Consider the following 14,955-nt stretch of genomic DNA (forward strand, 5'->3'; position numbering starts at 1 on the left):
TGACAGCTAACTGGAGAAAAGAGGACAACAGACTGAAGGTGTTTGAAATCAAATTGAACACCTCAGCTGTTATTGACAACTATTATAGACATGTCTAGTTTCATTACTCAGTTGGAGCAATATATTCCAACACTAACACCTATGAAAGGAGGAATGCTTGGAAAGTGGCAGAAGCTCTGCCACTCAACTTATGCTATCATTGGGGTTTTATAAATATATAAAATAGGACCACTACACAACTGTCACCTCAAAAAGTAAAAAACAGGACCATTACACTAGTGACTACTGTCATCTCTCATTATAAACATCATTCATCTTCGTGAAGGTTCCCACCAATATAACAAATGGATAGTTTAGCTCTGCAACCCTTGCTTCTAATGTATCCCTTCAGGCTTCATTGGGATCATTGCCAAAGTCTGCATTGGCTGAAAATTAATCTTCAACTTCTGTCCATTTCCTTGCCCTAATTTCAGCTCACCTTGTTTCCACATTCCATTCTGAGTAAACTATAATAATTCACCTTGCAATATAAAATAGGACCATTACAGAATTGTCACCTCTCAACGTGGAACACAATAAATCTTGGTCATTGTTGCAACCAATCTAACAAGGAGTCTTTAACTAACAATATTCTATTATGTGAAAATGCAGATTGCCCTGTATTGACTGGAACAATGACATGATCATAGACACTTAAGACAACATGTGACATAATTTCAGGATATGTGTTGTATAGTAGTTCATTATTTTTCAGATTTCTCAGAATCTTTTGTATGCTGTTCTACAGTGAAAAACAGAAGTCCTATCAACGTTGTTCAAAGTTAGAGAAAAATGCATTATATTCTAGAGTCCAGTCTACTTATTCTAGGTAATTAACAATTGTAGTGATCTTGAATCATCTAACTAAGCATTAGGGATTGCACCTCTTCCAACAACTTGAGTAAAACGGATTTCACATATAAAGATTTTTCCAAAAATGCATTTCAGTAAAATAGCTTAAGACTTTCATCAGACACTTAAGCACCATAATTTTTATTTATAGGGAACCAATCACATTGAAAGTATGCAACTCCATGTTTTATGTCTAACAACAATGTTTTCTACAGGCTATGACAAAGGTACTCATGGTGCCATGAATTTGTCATGTAATTTTGCGTTAACTCCATGTTTTGTCTAAAAACAAGTTTTGTCTAAAAACAAGTTTTGCTACATGCCATCACAAAATACTCATGGTCCCATGAATTTGTCATGTAATCTTGCGTCTTGTTTGTAAGCGTACAGAAATATCCTGTAAAATAAGAAGATTCCAAAGTCACAAGTTATTAGCATTTGTTGCAAAACCAGCTCATAAGTGGAAAAATAAGAGCAATATTAAAGGACCTAAAATTAAGACAATATGTAAGGTTCTACAACAGAATATCTCAGATGGCAGTCTCGAATGTTATAACACTGCATATGTTCTAATCAAATTCAATCAAGATGTAATCCTTGAAATGAAGAGTGTCAACGAATATAATGTGTCATAAATTACTTGATATTCAGCTAGAAAATTTTAGGTAATTAACTCAGCTAGACGTAAAAACAAGCTCAGTGAAAAATATCACTATAAAGTAATGATGCACATATAGATAAATATCAAACTGGGAAAAAAACGATAGCAATAAGAGGTACCCGAAAACATGCTATTGCATATCGAACATCATCCTCTGAGATCTGGTGATGTGTGACAAGTCTGAATCTGCAAGAATGAATCAATGGTAAAAGTCATGCTATTCATCTACTGAGATTGAAATTTTAAGTTGTTCCAAAATTCTGAATGTATCATATGTTGAAATTATATAACAAATGAATTGCCAAAGGCCATCTTTCTACTAAGAACAGAAAAATATGATGAAGGTGAAACTTCAAAAGTTGTTCCTTCAGATTTTTATATAACATTATTTATTTCCAAAAGGCATTCTACAAGCAGAGTTACATGCAATGTTCTTGAGGTTGTCCTTATACATTAGTAGACAAGACAACAATATCCAATTTCACTACCACATATTTATCAAATTTGTCTTGTTCTCTTAGTCTAGTTTCAATCTGAGTGTTGAACTTTCCACTGCAGAAGGATGAAAGAAGATAACAAAATTCAAGGAGCACTTGTGCCATTGTTCATAGGATTACTAAAGGGATAGACTTAATGCCGATGAGAACTATGATGTTAGATTCTTAATTTTAACATGCCCTTTTTGTGGGTACCTACATAACCAACAGTAGGTAACTTCCTAGGCGAAGGCCTGTACCCTAACAGAAGTTGAAAAATCCGAACCTGATTTGTAGGAGGAAAACAGATTTCCTCCAAGAGAGAAAATATATTTAGTTCTTTACAACATGGGAATCACAATGCAGGCAAATTCAAATGCCAATTGAACAACAGAGAGTTTCTGTTAAGGAATATTCCAATCCAAGCAAACATACTGGTTTGGATATCAATCATGACATCTGGTGCTTAGCATGCATCAAGTACTCGATCCCTCTCCTTGCCAATTTGTTCTTATACTTCAAAATAATTTGGAGTAGGAGTAGAAAAAAATTAAGTAATATAATAACAATTAAAATTTGCTACAACACATATTTATCGAAGCTTCTAATTTACCTAAGAGATTGTTTCTCAGAGTATGTCATTATTTCCAAGGAAGCTTAAGTTGCATCAAACTGCTCGCTAGCCATTTTTTCCCCTTTAACTAGAAAAAAATACAGAGCATATGCATAACCTATAATCTCCTAAACAAATTCATACCAACCTCATATGACCCACTGGCATAAAAAGAATGCCTTTCTCCTTCATGGCTTCACAAAGCTCTTCTGCCCCAAAGGCTGAATCTACTGAAAGATCGACAAAAACCTGATTCAAGAAACAAATACTAAGTTATGTCAAAAGCATTTGTAGGAAATACAATCTCTTGCATGGTTTCTTCCTAACAGTAAGAACTGGAAATTGGATGTCAAATAAGACAAAAGAGTAAATGCAAATGAAACAACCACCTTACTTAAAGCCATCAAATATTTTATCAGAATTAAGTATACTTACAATATTTGTCTCAACTGCATCCAATCTTACATGGAAACCATCAATGGCATTTAAACTTTCTGCAAGGGGAAAAACAAATAGGTTCCATAGAGCGTTTTTTGATATATAAAGTTTAACTATAAATTATAAATTATTATTAATTGAAGACAACAATACGTACTTTTAATGCTCACTTCAAATGGTTCATGTAGAATTGCTACATCAAGAAACATAACAAAAAGTGCTTGAAAAATGAAATGCAGAAAACCAGAAACTGAAGAAAAAGCTTTGGAATTAAGATTTTAGTTGTAGAAAAGTTGATTGTATAGATAAATGCGTTGCTGACACAACAGCCATTTATGAAATGCATATGATACAGATTTTTCTTATTCCAAGCAAGTGCATACAAAAACAAATGCTGGCATTTAACCTTTGTAATTAAATGCTATATTTTTATGAAGGTTAAGTTTTATACTACACATTTGTTTGTAATATTTAACCATTGCTGAAAAGGTTTCTGCTGATGACATTAGCTACAAAAGAAACTACACAAAAACCCATCTAAACATTAACAGAGAAACAGGACAGAGATTGACCTATTTAATACTAGATAACATATTGAATGGAACATATTAAATGAACAGCGTCACATAACTAAAAAAAAAAATTATATATAGACCCCATTGATCAAGACTAGGAATTCAAAAGAAACAGATCAGAGAGAGAAATAGTGTCACACTTCTTGAAGCTTCAACATAAAGTGTGATGTATATGAGTGTTAAATTGGGAAACATCAATAGGAATTAATGAAGCCATGCCACTTTATAAAATATAGGATAGCATGATCATTATAAGTTTAATGAATTCTAACGTAAAAAATTAATGTAAGGAAAACAATAGGTTTCCAGCAGAAATGTTTTATATACCATGCAATTCATTTAAGGATTACAAACAAAACTATTTTGCACTAAATTATGGTTTTAACACAAAATAAAAAGAATGAAACCAAACCTACAATAGAATCCGTCATGAAATTATATACGGGACTAACAACAAACCCAGAACAAGCAATACACATATCCATTCATTTATGAAGACATGAACAAATTTTCTGCCAGTGAAAGTATCCAAATCAATTCCTTTATTTCCCAAACCAAAAACATATATGAAGGTTCTGACATGAGATTTCTGACAAAATGAGTACAAATTTCCATAATCAAGTTGGATCCAATTCATGTAGTGAGAATAAAAGAAATTTTAGATAGAAGTACAAGGATGTTATAAATTACTCGATACATTAAAATCTATATGTGAAATGCCATTATGAACCTAGTGCACATCTTCACAATCAGTTCAAATTTTGTACATCGATTTGTCAATCTCAGGAAATAAATTTGGGCTTCAATAACTGGAATTCAATTTAGAGGCTATGAATGCTAGTGGGTGCAAAAGGTGTGTGTCTACTTAGGTGTGATTGGACTGGGACTATTCAAAATGGAAGAACTAAGAATTTTTTTTCATATTTTCTGTGTAAAGAGTAAAGTTAACAATGGATGTTCTATTTTAAAATAATGTTGCATATTTGTAAATATTTTTGGCAAAAACATTAAGTATAAGTTCGTTGGCAAGGAAATAGCTTATCGGCCAATTACTTTGGTGCAACTATACAATAGAGAATATATTGGCAGCAAGCTGATAAGTTAACTTTGACAGATCTCCTCCTCCTTTCATTAAGTTTTCATTGAGTTCTATAAGTTTCCATCAGATGTATCTACATACTTTATGTATACACACAGTTATATATAATTTCACTATCTATGTGCTATATAGATACAAAATTATTATTTACACAATGCACGGATAGTACTCTTCTACATTCAGTTTGAAAATAGCATAACATGATCCTGTGACCCTTGTATTCAAAGAAATGCACAAGGCTACTGCTGGAAAAATGCAGGTTGCGTCTTTGAATCACACCCAATCAAGGAGGTGCCACAGGCAGTCTGTTGAATAGGACGACCTTCCCAAAGGGTGTGTTGCTTATGGTCAGTGATCCAAAAGAAGGAATACAGACAATAAGAAAGGGCCTTCATGAAGGGAAATAAAAGTTTTCATAAATAATCATGGAAGATGTGCTAAGCTAAAACAATTAACTTTTTTTATAAAGAATTCAAACGGCAATGAACAAGGAGATGTGCAACAGTTTTAAATACCTCTTACTAGCCTTAACCAACTTAAGTAATGACCATCAAAATAAAACCTGTAAATTATTTTCTGAATATCTCAAAAAAGTTTAGCTGTTTTTTATTGTGCCAATCAATAACATTTTCATAGAAATTCCAAAGAAGATAGCACAGCCACCATGCATGCAGACCTTAAAAATTAAAGTTATTTCAACATTACCAGCTAAAATTCTACAATTTTTGTGATCCTCTCTTAGCCGACCAACCATATCATTCAATGCAATGAGTCCTGCAGCACATAATACTCCAACCTGTCTCATGCCTCCACCTAAGGTCTTCCTAAGCTTCTTTGCCTGCATATAAGTTTGTTAAAATAAATTTACAATAGTCTTCCCTTGTTATACTAAATGTTAATATTTTGACTTCTAAACTAATTAAGAACAAGAATAACTCCTAGTTGTTCTCATTAAAACAGCCTGCACTAGAAGTCAGTGATGGCTTTTTAAACCTCAATATCTCAAAAAGAAAACGCAAACCTTTGCAATAAATTCATGTGAACCCACAATGACAGTTCCAACTGGAGCTCCCAAACCCTTTGACAAGCAAACCTGCATTCAAACATTGAGAAATCAAATTGTTGAGGTAATTAAGAATCCAAAAATTTCAATGCAACCATAGCATCTTCAAGCATCAAGAAGTTATTACAAAGGACCAAGAGGTTGCATAGGAAAACATAATATATCAAAGGTGACAGATGGTATCTTTACACTAGAGAAAACACATCAATTTATGCCAATTTAATAAACACATCAAAAAGGTTCACAGATCAATTATAAAAATATGAAAATCAATAGACCAAGAAAACTATTTAACCATGGTGTACCGAAACAGAATCAGCAGCTTGAACAAGTCTATCCACAGGTACCCCCAATGCCTGAACATTAGCATCAAACAGTATTAGGAGAAAAGACATTTATGCACATAATGTAAAGGAAATAAATTATTGCTACTGCAGCTATCCAACGTTATCAAGTAGAGAAAACTCACAGACTTTACTTATGACTACACGATTCAGTTTCATGGTGTATGATAACTGATGGATCCGGCAATATGACTTTCAACTTAGAATATGTTAACATCCACTTTGCATTATCTAAACAAGTTACCAATGTCCTAAGATGATCTAGACATTCTAGCTAAAGGATTTATCGTCATGAGGATGAAAATGAAGTTCTTACTGTGGAAGCATTAAATATCCGGGCTCCATCCACATGCAGTTTCAAACCATGGTGTTTTGCTAACTCTCCTATCTTGTCTGTGTATTCTGCAGTAATACATCTACCTCCACTGCTGCATAGTGACAAAATAAATAAACAATCACTATAATGTTAGCAAATCCTTCCATGAAGAATTGATTTTCTTGGTCCTAACGTTAGATTAACCTGATAAATTTTTTAATTTTCCCCAAGGACAAGTTCATTTCAAATTCTACTCGATTAAAAAATTGGTAATAAAGTTCATCTCTGTGGATAGGACTTTTTACTGATAATCTATTCAAAATTTGACTGTCTTCTAGATGAAAGCATAGGTATAGTTCGTTTTGACCATCATCATATCACAAGTGATGAATATAAGCCACAAAAGGGGACAACACTTAAGCTATTTTAAGATATTGTAAAATTTATAAGACATAAGCTAAGTTCGTAACTATGTTACCAGAACAAAAAGTGCAAAGCATTGGCAAGGAAATGTGACAAGAAACTAGTATGTGAAGTTTATGCATAAGAAACACATTTTTCCTTTGTATATTACTTATACAAATTTTAAAGAGTTTCATAGATTTACAAATTAAACAGATTGCTAGTGGCATAGTTTGCAGACTTGGACTTGAAGAGAACTCAGCAAGCCCAAAATTTTCAACTTGGCAAATACTTGCAAACTTATGAAGTACTAAAAATTAAAATTTCTTAAAGAAACATATTTTTTTTCGCAAAATTCAATTACAAATGTACTAAATGAAAAATTGACATCTCAAAAGAGAAAATGCATGGTTTCATAGCAAAAACAATGTGTGAAAAATTTGTTTCAACCAGCATTTTACTCACATTGGCACTTTTACCCGTGTTTTTCCTACATCTGTAAAAACTTGCCTAACAAAAAAAAGACAGAGTACTCGACAACTTGAAGGGTACTCACAGAGTTTGCAAACTATGGCTAGTGGTATAAACATCGACAGTTTTATAAACTTTGATTCTGAAATATGGACAATGTACCCAACAAGTTGTCACATCGCTTGAAGTCACTCGATCTCAACTTGATGTAAATAGGTGCACCGTGCACTAATTAATTCATTGAAGAAAAGGTTCAAGATGATGCAGGTTCAGCCATTTGTTTGGGGAGAGTTCTTAATGCCAACTTCATGTCAAGCTGTTTGAGTGTATATCTGGTCAAAACTAAGGGTTTGACCAATGACTTGTGCATTTATCATGGATTAGATCTAAGTGTTTTCAGTGCCTACATCAAAAATATCTGCAAGAGAATGAGAATTTTCAATGCCTACATCAGAAATATCTGCAACGTTGTTCCTAGAGTTATGTATGCTCCTTCACAATTACTTTCCTATAATAATATTTAATTCTGAACTACCACATGTGCAGCTGAAAAGAATTAATCTAGGTTGTTTTATGCTTATAAGTTATAAATATGAAATATAGGTTCTAACTCAATTTGTCATTCTGCAATACTATAAAAACGAAGGCTGATGCTGTTTCAACTTTTAAGTATGTCCCATCTTGCATGGAAAATTGGTCCTCATGTCTTTTGGAGTTAGTAGTTTCTAGCTAAAAACCCTAACATTTGCACTTACACTAATTATTATTTGAACAAAAATGAAAAAGGAAATTTTGTTCGGTGTTGGTATTGATAGAAAGAGGATGGATGTATATTTAAATTTTAAACATAAGACTCCTAGAAATATTATCTATGTATATGTATATCTATATCTGTTTAAAATCTTTAGATGCATATAAATCAGAGAAATGAAAATCGCCAGAAATCGCCCAAACTTGGCGAGTTCGAGTCCGAGTCACCCCCCACGAGTCCAACAAACTCGGACTCGGACTCGACTGAGTTTGGGGTCCAAACTCGCCTGGACTGGGCCAGACTCGGCTAGACTCGGCTAGACTCGGCCAGACTCAGCCAGACATAGACTCGGGTCCAAAATCTTTAAAAACCTCTAAATTTCTTGAGTTTTTCACTTTCCTGAGTCCAGCCGAGTCTGAAGCCAAGTCTGACTTTGAATCCCAAGTCCGAGTCCGAGTCGGCCTTGCCGAGTCCGAGCCAAGTCCGAGTCCCGTTTCTTTGATATAAATCCTTATCTAATCATACTAAGATTGGGGTTTTCCCACTACTCTTATGCATGCTTTTAATTTTCATTTGAGACATTTTATCATTTAGTTCATTTGCCCTATACAAGCTTATATTTCTTTCAGATTTTGGCTACATAGTTTTTGTACCATGTGCATGCTTCTGTATTTCTTGGGGCATTTTTGTCAAGTAGATCATGTGCCTCAAGTATTTTTACCATTTTGTATACATGCCTACCACAACCACTGTACTATAACTATTGACAGATTTCCTCTATCCATAATACATTAATGAGTGTCCTTAACCTGTTTTGATCTCCCATTCCAATGCAAGCTGAGAGGATGTTGGTTAATGTAATCTTCCCTTTTCCAATACCCTAGGTTTTGCCCTAGATCTTAATCCCAAGTAAAATAAGAACTGAAAAAGAGATATCATTTACCAATTAGATCCTAACTTAGACCGCTCGATCATGTTAGATATAAAATTGATCTTTCCTACTAGGGTTAGGAACATTATCATAATCATCATTACAATTTACATAATGTACATGTGAGATTCCCTTAAGGCTCTTCCCAATAGCCCATCCGCATTATGAAACACCATGGGAGATAATACAAGGCACCTCGAGCCTATCCACCAAGCCTAGGAGCATGGAATTACACTCGCCATTAGGCCTCCCAGCCCCACTCAAGGTTACTCAACTCAAATGAACCCTTATGCTACTTGCATTCCTTATATGCACATTCTCCCCTGCATAATGGAACGACAGATTGGCTGAAGCTTTAAAGGAATATTCATCATCATTAATTCTGCATATATATATTAGAAGCAATAGATTATTTACATATATTCCTACTTGCTATCAAACGGAAGACAAGATAATAGCTCAGTCAGATCAGAATGCACTATGCATCATACCAATGACTAGAACAATTATAAGTCTAGAGTCCAGTTTTATTAATTATGAAACTCAAGGTTTCTTCTTGGTCGATTGCTTTCTTTCTGCTGTTTGATACTCCCCTTGGAGTAATCCAATCTATAGCATATATATCTTCCCATCGACATTGGAGGGTCATGTCTTCCCCGTAATGTCTCTTTCTAAAAGGGATGTCTCTTTTAATAATAACCGTTGCCTCTTGCTGACTAAACAGCTCTTGTTATCTTAATTGAGATCACTCCTTAACGCCTGCACCTCCTCACTAACAATTGGCTTTATGTCAGATATCTCCTTTGCAACTTAGAATTGCATCTCTTCAATATGTGACTTTTCCTTAACAAATCGCATTTTGCTCCTTAGCCCAATTTGCCTTTCTTATTATGCAATCACTGCCTAAACAGATGGAATCCATCTTTTAATGAAATCTTTGTCATGTTAACTGCAAAGCAAATCCATTTGTTAGAAAACAAATTGCTGCAATATATAGAATAGTTGCTAATCACTAGGTTAATCAAGTCGCACTCTTTTAGAAGCCGGCATTTATTAAGATATTTTCTTTAAGTTACTATTACTTATGAATGGAGTTGGCTCATCAAGGATGTAATACTAACACAGGTCTGTTTCTTCTTATTTGATGCCTGGTCAACTAGCATTATTCCCTCAGCATGATTACTTACGAAGTCACGGCATTATCAAGCGGATTACTCTCATCTTGGTAAAGTTCGGGTTAGCATAAGTGATCAAACCTTTGCTAAGTAATCCAATCAACACCCTACTATTCTAGACATGGATTACTTGCTCTATGGTGGATGTAACTTGCTGCTGGCATCTTCTCTTGAGAGAAAATCGTGAAGTCTTATAAATAAGACGATTTTCTGAATTAACTATATCTGAACTCATCCTAAGGATGGTGTGGAAGATGTAACTAAGGCGGGAACGTGACATTTCGCCCTTCCCAAAACTGCTTGTCCTCAAGCAATGTCAATTTTATCCAATCTTTCAATGTGCAGATCAAAAATAACCCTGTCATGTCCTGTCATGAAGAAAAGACATCATAGTAGAGAGAATGGTCTTATTCATAAGACTCCACGATTTTTGCAAAAATGACTATGAGAAGACAAAGACTTCAGAGGCTAGCATTTTACATCGAGGCATAACCCTAATGAATCTTGCAATAAGAGGAAAGGATGCGTATATATTAACTAATGAAAAGGTGCAATTACAACCACAGAAATAGTTAATTGTTAGTTAAGAGGTACGGGTGTTAAAGTGTAATCTTGGTTAAGATAACATGAGCAGTGTAATCAGCAAAAGGCAACGGACATCCTTGAAGAGACATCACTTTGAGGAGATTTTACTGGGAAGAAATGACTCTCCAATATTGATGGATATATATATATATATATATATATATATATATATATATATATATATATTTATGCTGTAGATCAGGTCACTCCAGGGAATGAAGAGGAATTAATCTAAGAGAAGATGAGAACGAGTATATCCAGCTTGTACTTCGAACAAGCCTGAAATCCAATCTATATAGTGGAAATAATAGTTATTGTGGTATACAGCATGGAGTAGATTTCAGTATGATTACTCATATATGTTTGATATGTGTGCCTATGGTATTATGATCTGATAAAGGACACTATCATGTCCCACCATAAGGAAGACCACAATGAGTGAAGAGTGCTTGGGGGTCGGTTTAGAGAAGGCAGCAATACTAGGTTCATACTCATACATGCTTATTAATCAGCAAAAAAGGATGACTACACTTAGACAACAATTTCAATAAGATAAAACAGCATCAGTCTATTAAGTAAAGTCAATAGGCAGATGTGCCTTTTGGAAGGGTTGTTATCAGGTTATAGGCATAGCCCTTTGCTCTGTCTTGAGACATATATAAGTCAAAGCATTGAATCATCAAACAGGAGAATCAACAATCATCGAACATCATCAGCGATCAGAAAACAAATCTTCAGATTCCAGTATCATCAGCAATCAACAAGATATGCCTTCAGAAAATATCAATATCAAACACCCTCATTCATCATCTATCATTCCCAAATACTTCTGCAAAACTATAAGAATCAGATTAACAAAATCAGCTAGCAATAAGCATTCTGATCCCCAAACGGCAGATTGCACTTCCAGCATAGCATCAAACACCAACAGGGATATCAGATCAGTCCATCAATCAATAGCAGTTAAGGGATGGCAATCTAATAGTACATTCAACATCTTGGTAAAATTAATGCTCAAATCATATTTGTCAATTCTTTAGGTGTATATGTATGCATCTTTATATGTGAGATTTATGCTTATGTGTATGCCTCCACATTAGGGAATAGATATGCATACTATCTGAAATACACCTTGTGAGAGGAAGGGCCTGAGGTGTAAGAGAAGGGTGGTGAGCGGGCTCGTAAGTAGGCCGGCCTAGAAGGACCACTGCAGCCTAGGACAAAGAGGGCACTTACAAAGTCAAGTAACCCCTTACAATCTCCACCCAACTCGACAAGATGGCAATTGACCGTAGGGAGACGAGACATGGTTGGGGAAAGCAAGTACAAGCTGCCAAGCAAGAGGGCTGTGGTATACATCCACTCTTAGGCTTGGTCTAGAAATGGCTTTGGGCAGACCCATCATGTCTCTTTTCCCCAATGTGTTTATATCTTATTATGATGCAGCTTGGCTATGTATGTATGTATGTATGTATGTATGTATGTATATTGCATATGTCATTCATGTTGTGATTGCAAGATCGAAATTCAGGATCGTATTATTGAGGAAAGATTTATTTGGTACTATGTAACCCTTACCCTAATTTGTTGCAATTGTGAATTTAGGGAAAATTCTAGGGCAAATTAGGAAGGGGACATTACAAACCCTTGGAGATTTGTCATCCTGAAATCCTTCTTGTAGTATAATTAGCTTCTATAACCTTGATGTTACTTTAAGTTGCAATTTCAAACCTAAACTTGTAACAGCATAATATTGAGGGGGAGATAATTTTCTATCACCCTCATTTCACATCACTATGTAAATAGATGGCACAATATCATAGATATCTCTCTACATTAACATAAGACCTTATATATTAAGATAAGGATTAGAAGCATGGCACACATCTATGACCTTCAATGCAATGTTCTCTCCTAAATAAATTCATAGCTTTTTGGTTCTCTAGCTATCCTCATATTCTAGATCAACCAAAAATAGAAATCTCATGATGATAGGAATATATTTACAATAATCATGACTTATGGAGTAGACATAGGAAACCCATCAGCTATGAAACAAACATGGAGCATACACATAAAAGCGCAAGGAATACACATGGATATATGCACATATACACAAATACACATATTGCTAGATTCCTTCTCATTGACTAGAATAATTCATTGATTCATCTTTACCCTACAGGATGGCAGGATCAAAGCTTTGATACCATTTGTAATCTTCCCCTTTCCAATACCTTAGTTTTTGCCCTAGATCTAAATCCCATGTAAAATAAGTGAAATAGAGATATCACCTACCATTTAGATCCTGATTTAGACCCCTCAATCATGTTATATATAAAATTGATCTTTCCTACTAGGGTTAGGAACATTATCTTAATTATCATTATAATTTACATAATGTACATGTGGGATTTCCTTAAGGCTCTTCCCAATAACCCATCCACATTATGAAGCACCATGGGAGATCATACAAGGTGCCTCGAGCCTATCCATCAAGTCCAAGAGCATGGAATGATACCCAACATTTGGCTTCTCCGCCCCAATCAGGTTTACTCAACTCAAATGGACCCTTATTCTACTTGCATTCCTTACATGCACATTATGCCCTCCATAATGGAATGATAGAATGGCTGAAGCTTTAAAGGAATCTTCATCATCATTAATTATGCATATATATATTAGAAGAATAGATTATCTGCATATATTCCTTCTTCCTATCAAACGGAAGACAAGATAATAAATCAGTTAGATCAGAATGCATTATGCATCATACCAATGACTTAAACAATTTAAAAGTCTGCAGTCTAGTTTTATAAATTATGAAACTCAAGGTTTCTTCTTGATTGAATGCTTTCTTTCTGCTGTTCAATGCTCCCTTGGAGTAACTCGATCTGTAGTATATATATCTTCCCATGGACATTGGAGGGTCATGTCTTCTCCAAAGAGTCTCTTTTTGAAAGGGATGTCTCTTTTAATAATAGTCGTTGCCTCTTGCTGACTAAACAGCTCTTGCTATCTTAATTGAGATCACTCCTTAACACCCACACCTCCTCATTAACAATTGGCTTTATGCCAAATATCTCCTTTGTAACTTAAAATCGCATCTCTTCATTATGTGACTTTTCCTTAACAAATTGTATCTTGCTTCTAAGCCAAATTTGCCTTGCTTATTATGCAATCACTGCCTAAACAGATGGAATCCATCCTTTAAGGAAATTGCTGCCATGTTAATTGGAAAATCAAATCCATCTGCTGGAAAACAAACTGCTGCAATACATAATATAGTTGCTAATCACTAGGTTAATCAAATTGCACTCTTTTAGAAGTTGGCCTTTATTAACATATTTGCTTTAAATTACTATTACTTATGAATGGTGTCAGCTCATCAAGGAGTGTAATACTAAGGCAGGTCTGTTTCTTCTTATTTGATGCCTGGCAACCAGCAGTATTCCCTCAGCATGATTACTTATGAAGTCGCATATTATCAAGCAGATTACTCTCATCTTATTAAGTTCAGGTTAGCATAAGTGATCATATTCTTTGCTAAGGATATCCAGTCAAAACCCTGCTATTCTGGACATGGATTATTGCTCTATGGTGGATGTAACTTGCTGCCGGCATCTTCTCTTGAATGAAAATCGTTAAGTCTTATAAATATGACAATTTTCTAAGTTAACTTTATCCAAACTCATCCTAAGGACAGTGTGGAAGATATAACTAAGGCGGGGACATGACAGTTAGGTATTGTTCTAGCTGTTAATGTTATTTGTGTTGTGGAATGACATTCCTGAATGATAATACTTAGGAGATGTTGATTACATGTTTAGAGGTGGGAATGATCATGACACTTATATACGATAGGGAAAAGATTTTGGAATTATTTATACTTCTTACCCTGAGCAATTTGCAAATTAGGTAGTTGATTCTGCAATTAACTCCTGGTTCATTAAGAGGATGGTGATGCCAACAAGGTGATTGTGATTTTAACCATACATCATGTCAATAAGACTAAATTATAGAAATGTTTATTCTATTACATTACATGAGGGATGAGCTGTAAATTTCACCCTATCTTCTTACCTTCACGTTTGCATTTTATTATTGGAGCACAACATTTCATTAACTTGGTTCCTTGTATTCTGTTTTCCTTTTTAGGCCTTG

General features: G+C 34.6%; 1 protein-coding gene across 2 annotated transcripts in view; it reads right to left on the reverse strand.

Moving 5' to 3' along the window:
- Positions 1-941: 941 nt before the first annotated feature.
- Positions 942-14,955, reverse strand: part of LOC131064020 (probable low-specificity L-threonine aldolase 2) — a 109,666-nt gene continuing 95,652 nt past the window's right edge. Inside the window, exons 3-10 of one of the 2 annotated variants that reach the window (XM_057998046.2) lie at positions 6,477-6,585; positions 6,122-6,172; positions 5,775-5,846; positions 5,459-5,591; positions 3,077-3,135; positions 2,790-2,890; positions 1,672-1,738; positions 942-1,288 (exon numbers count right to left, since the gene is read on the reverse strand). In XM_057998046.2, the coding sequence (XP_057854029.2) occupies positions 1,247-1,288; positions 1,672-1,738; positions 2,790-2,890; positions 3,077-3,135; positions 5,459-5,591; positions 5,775-5,846; positions 6,122-6,172; positions 6,477-6,585 (634 nt within the window). In that variant the 3' untranslated portion in view covers positions 942-1,246. Of the gene's footprint in view, positions 1,289-1,671; positions 1,739-2,789; positions 2,891-3,076; positions 3,136-5,458; positions 5,592-5,774; positions 5,847-6,121; positions 6,173-6,476; positions 6,589-14,955 lie in introns of both variants that reach the window. The other variant, XM_057998045.2, reaches the window with a different exon arrangement.

Source organism: Cryptomeria japonica, chromosome 11, assembly GCF_030272615.1.
Source record: "Cryptomeria japonica chromosome 11, Sugi_1.0, whole genome shotgun sequence".
Lineage (NCBI taxonomy): Eukaryota > Viridiplantae > Streptophyta > Pinopsida > Cupressales > Cupressaceae > Cryptomeria > Cryptomeria japonica.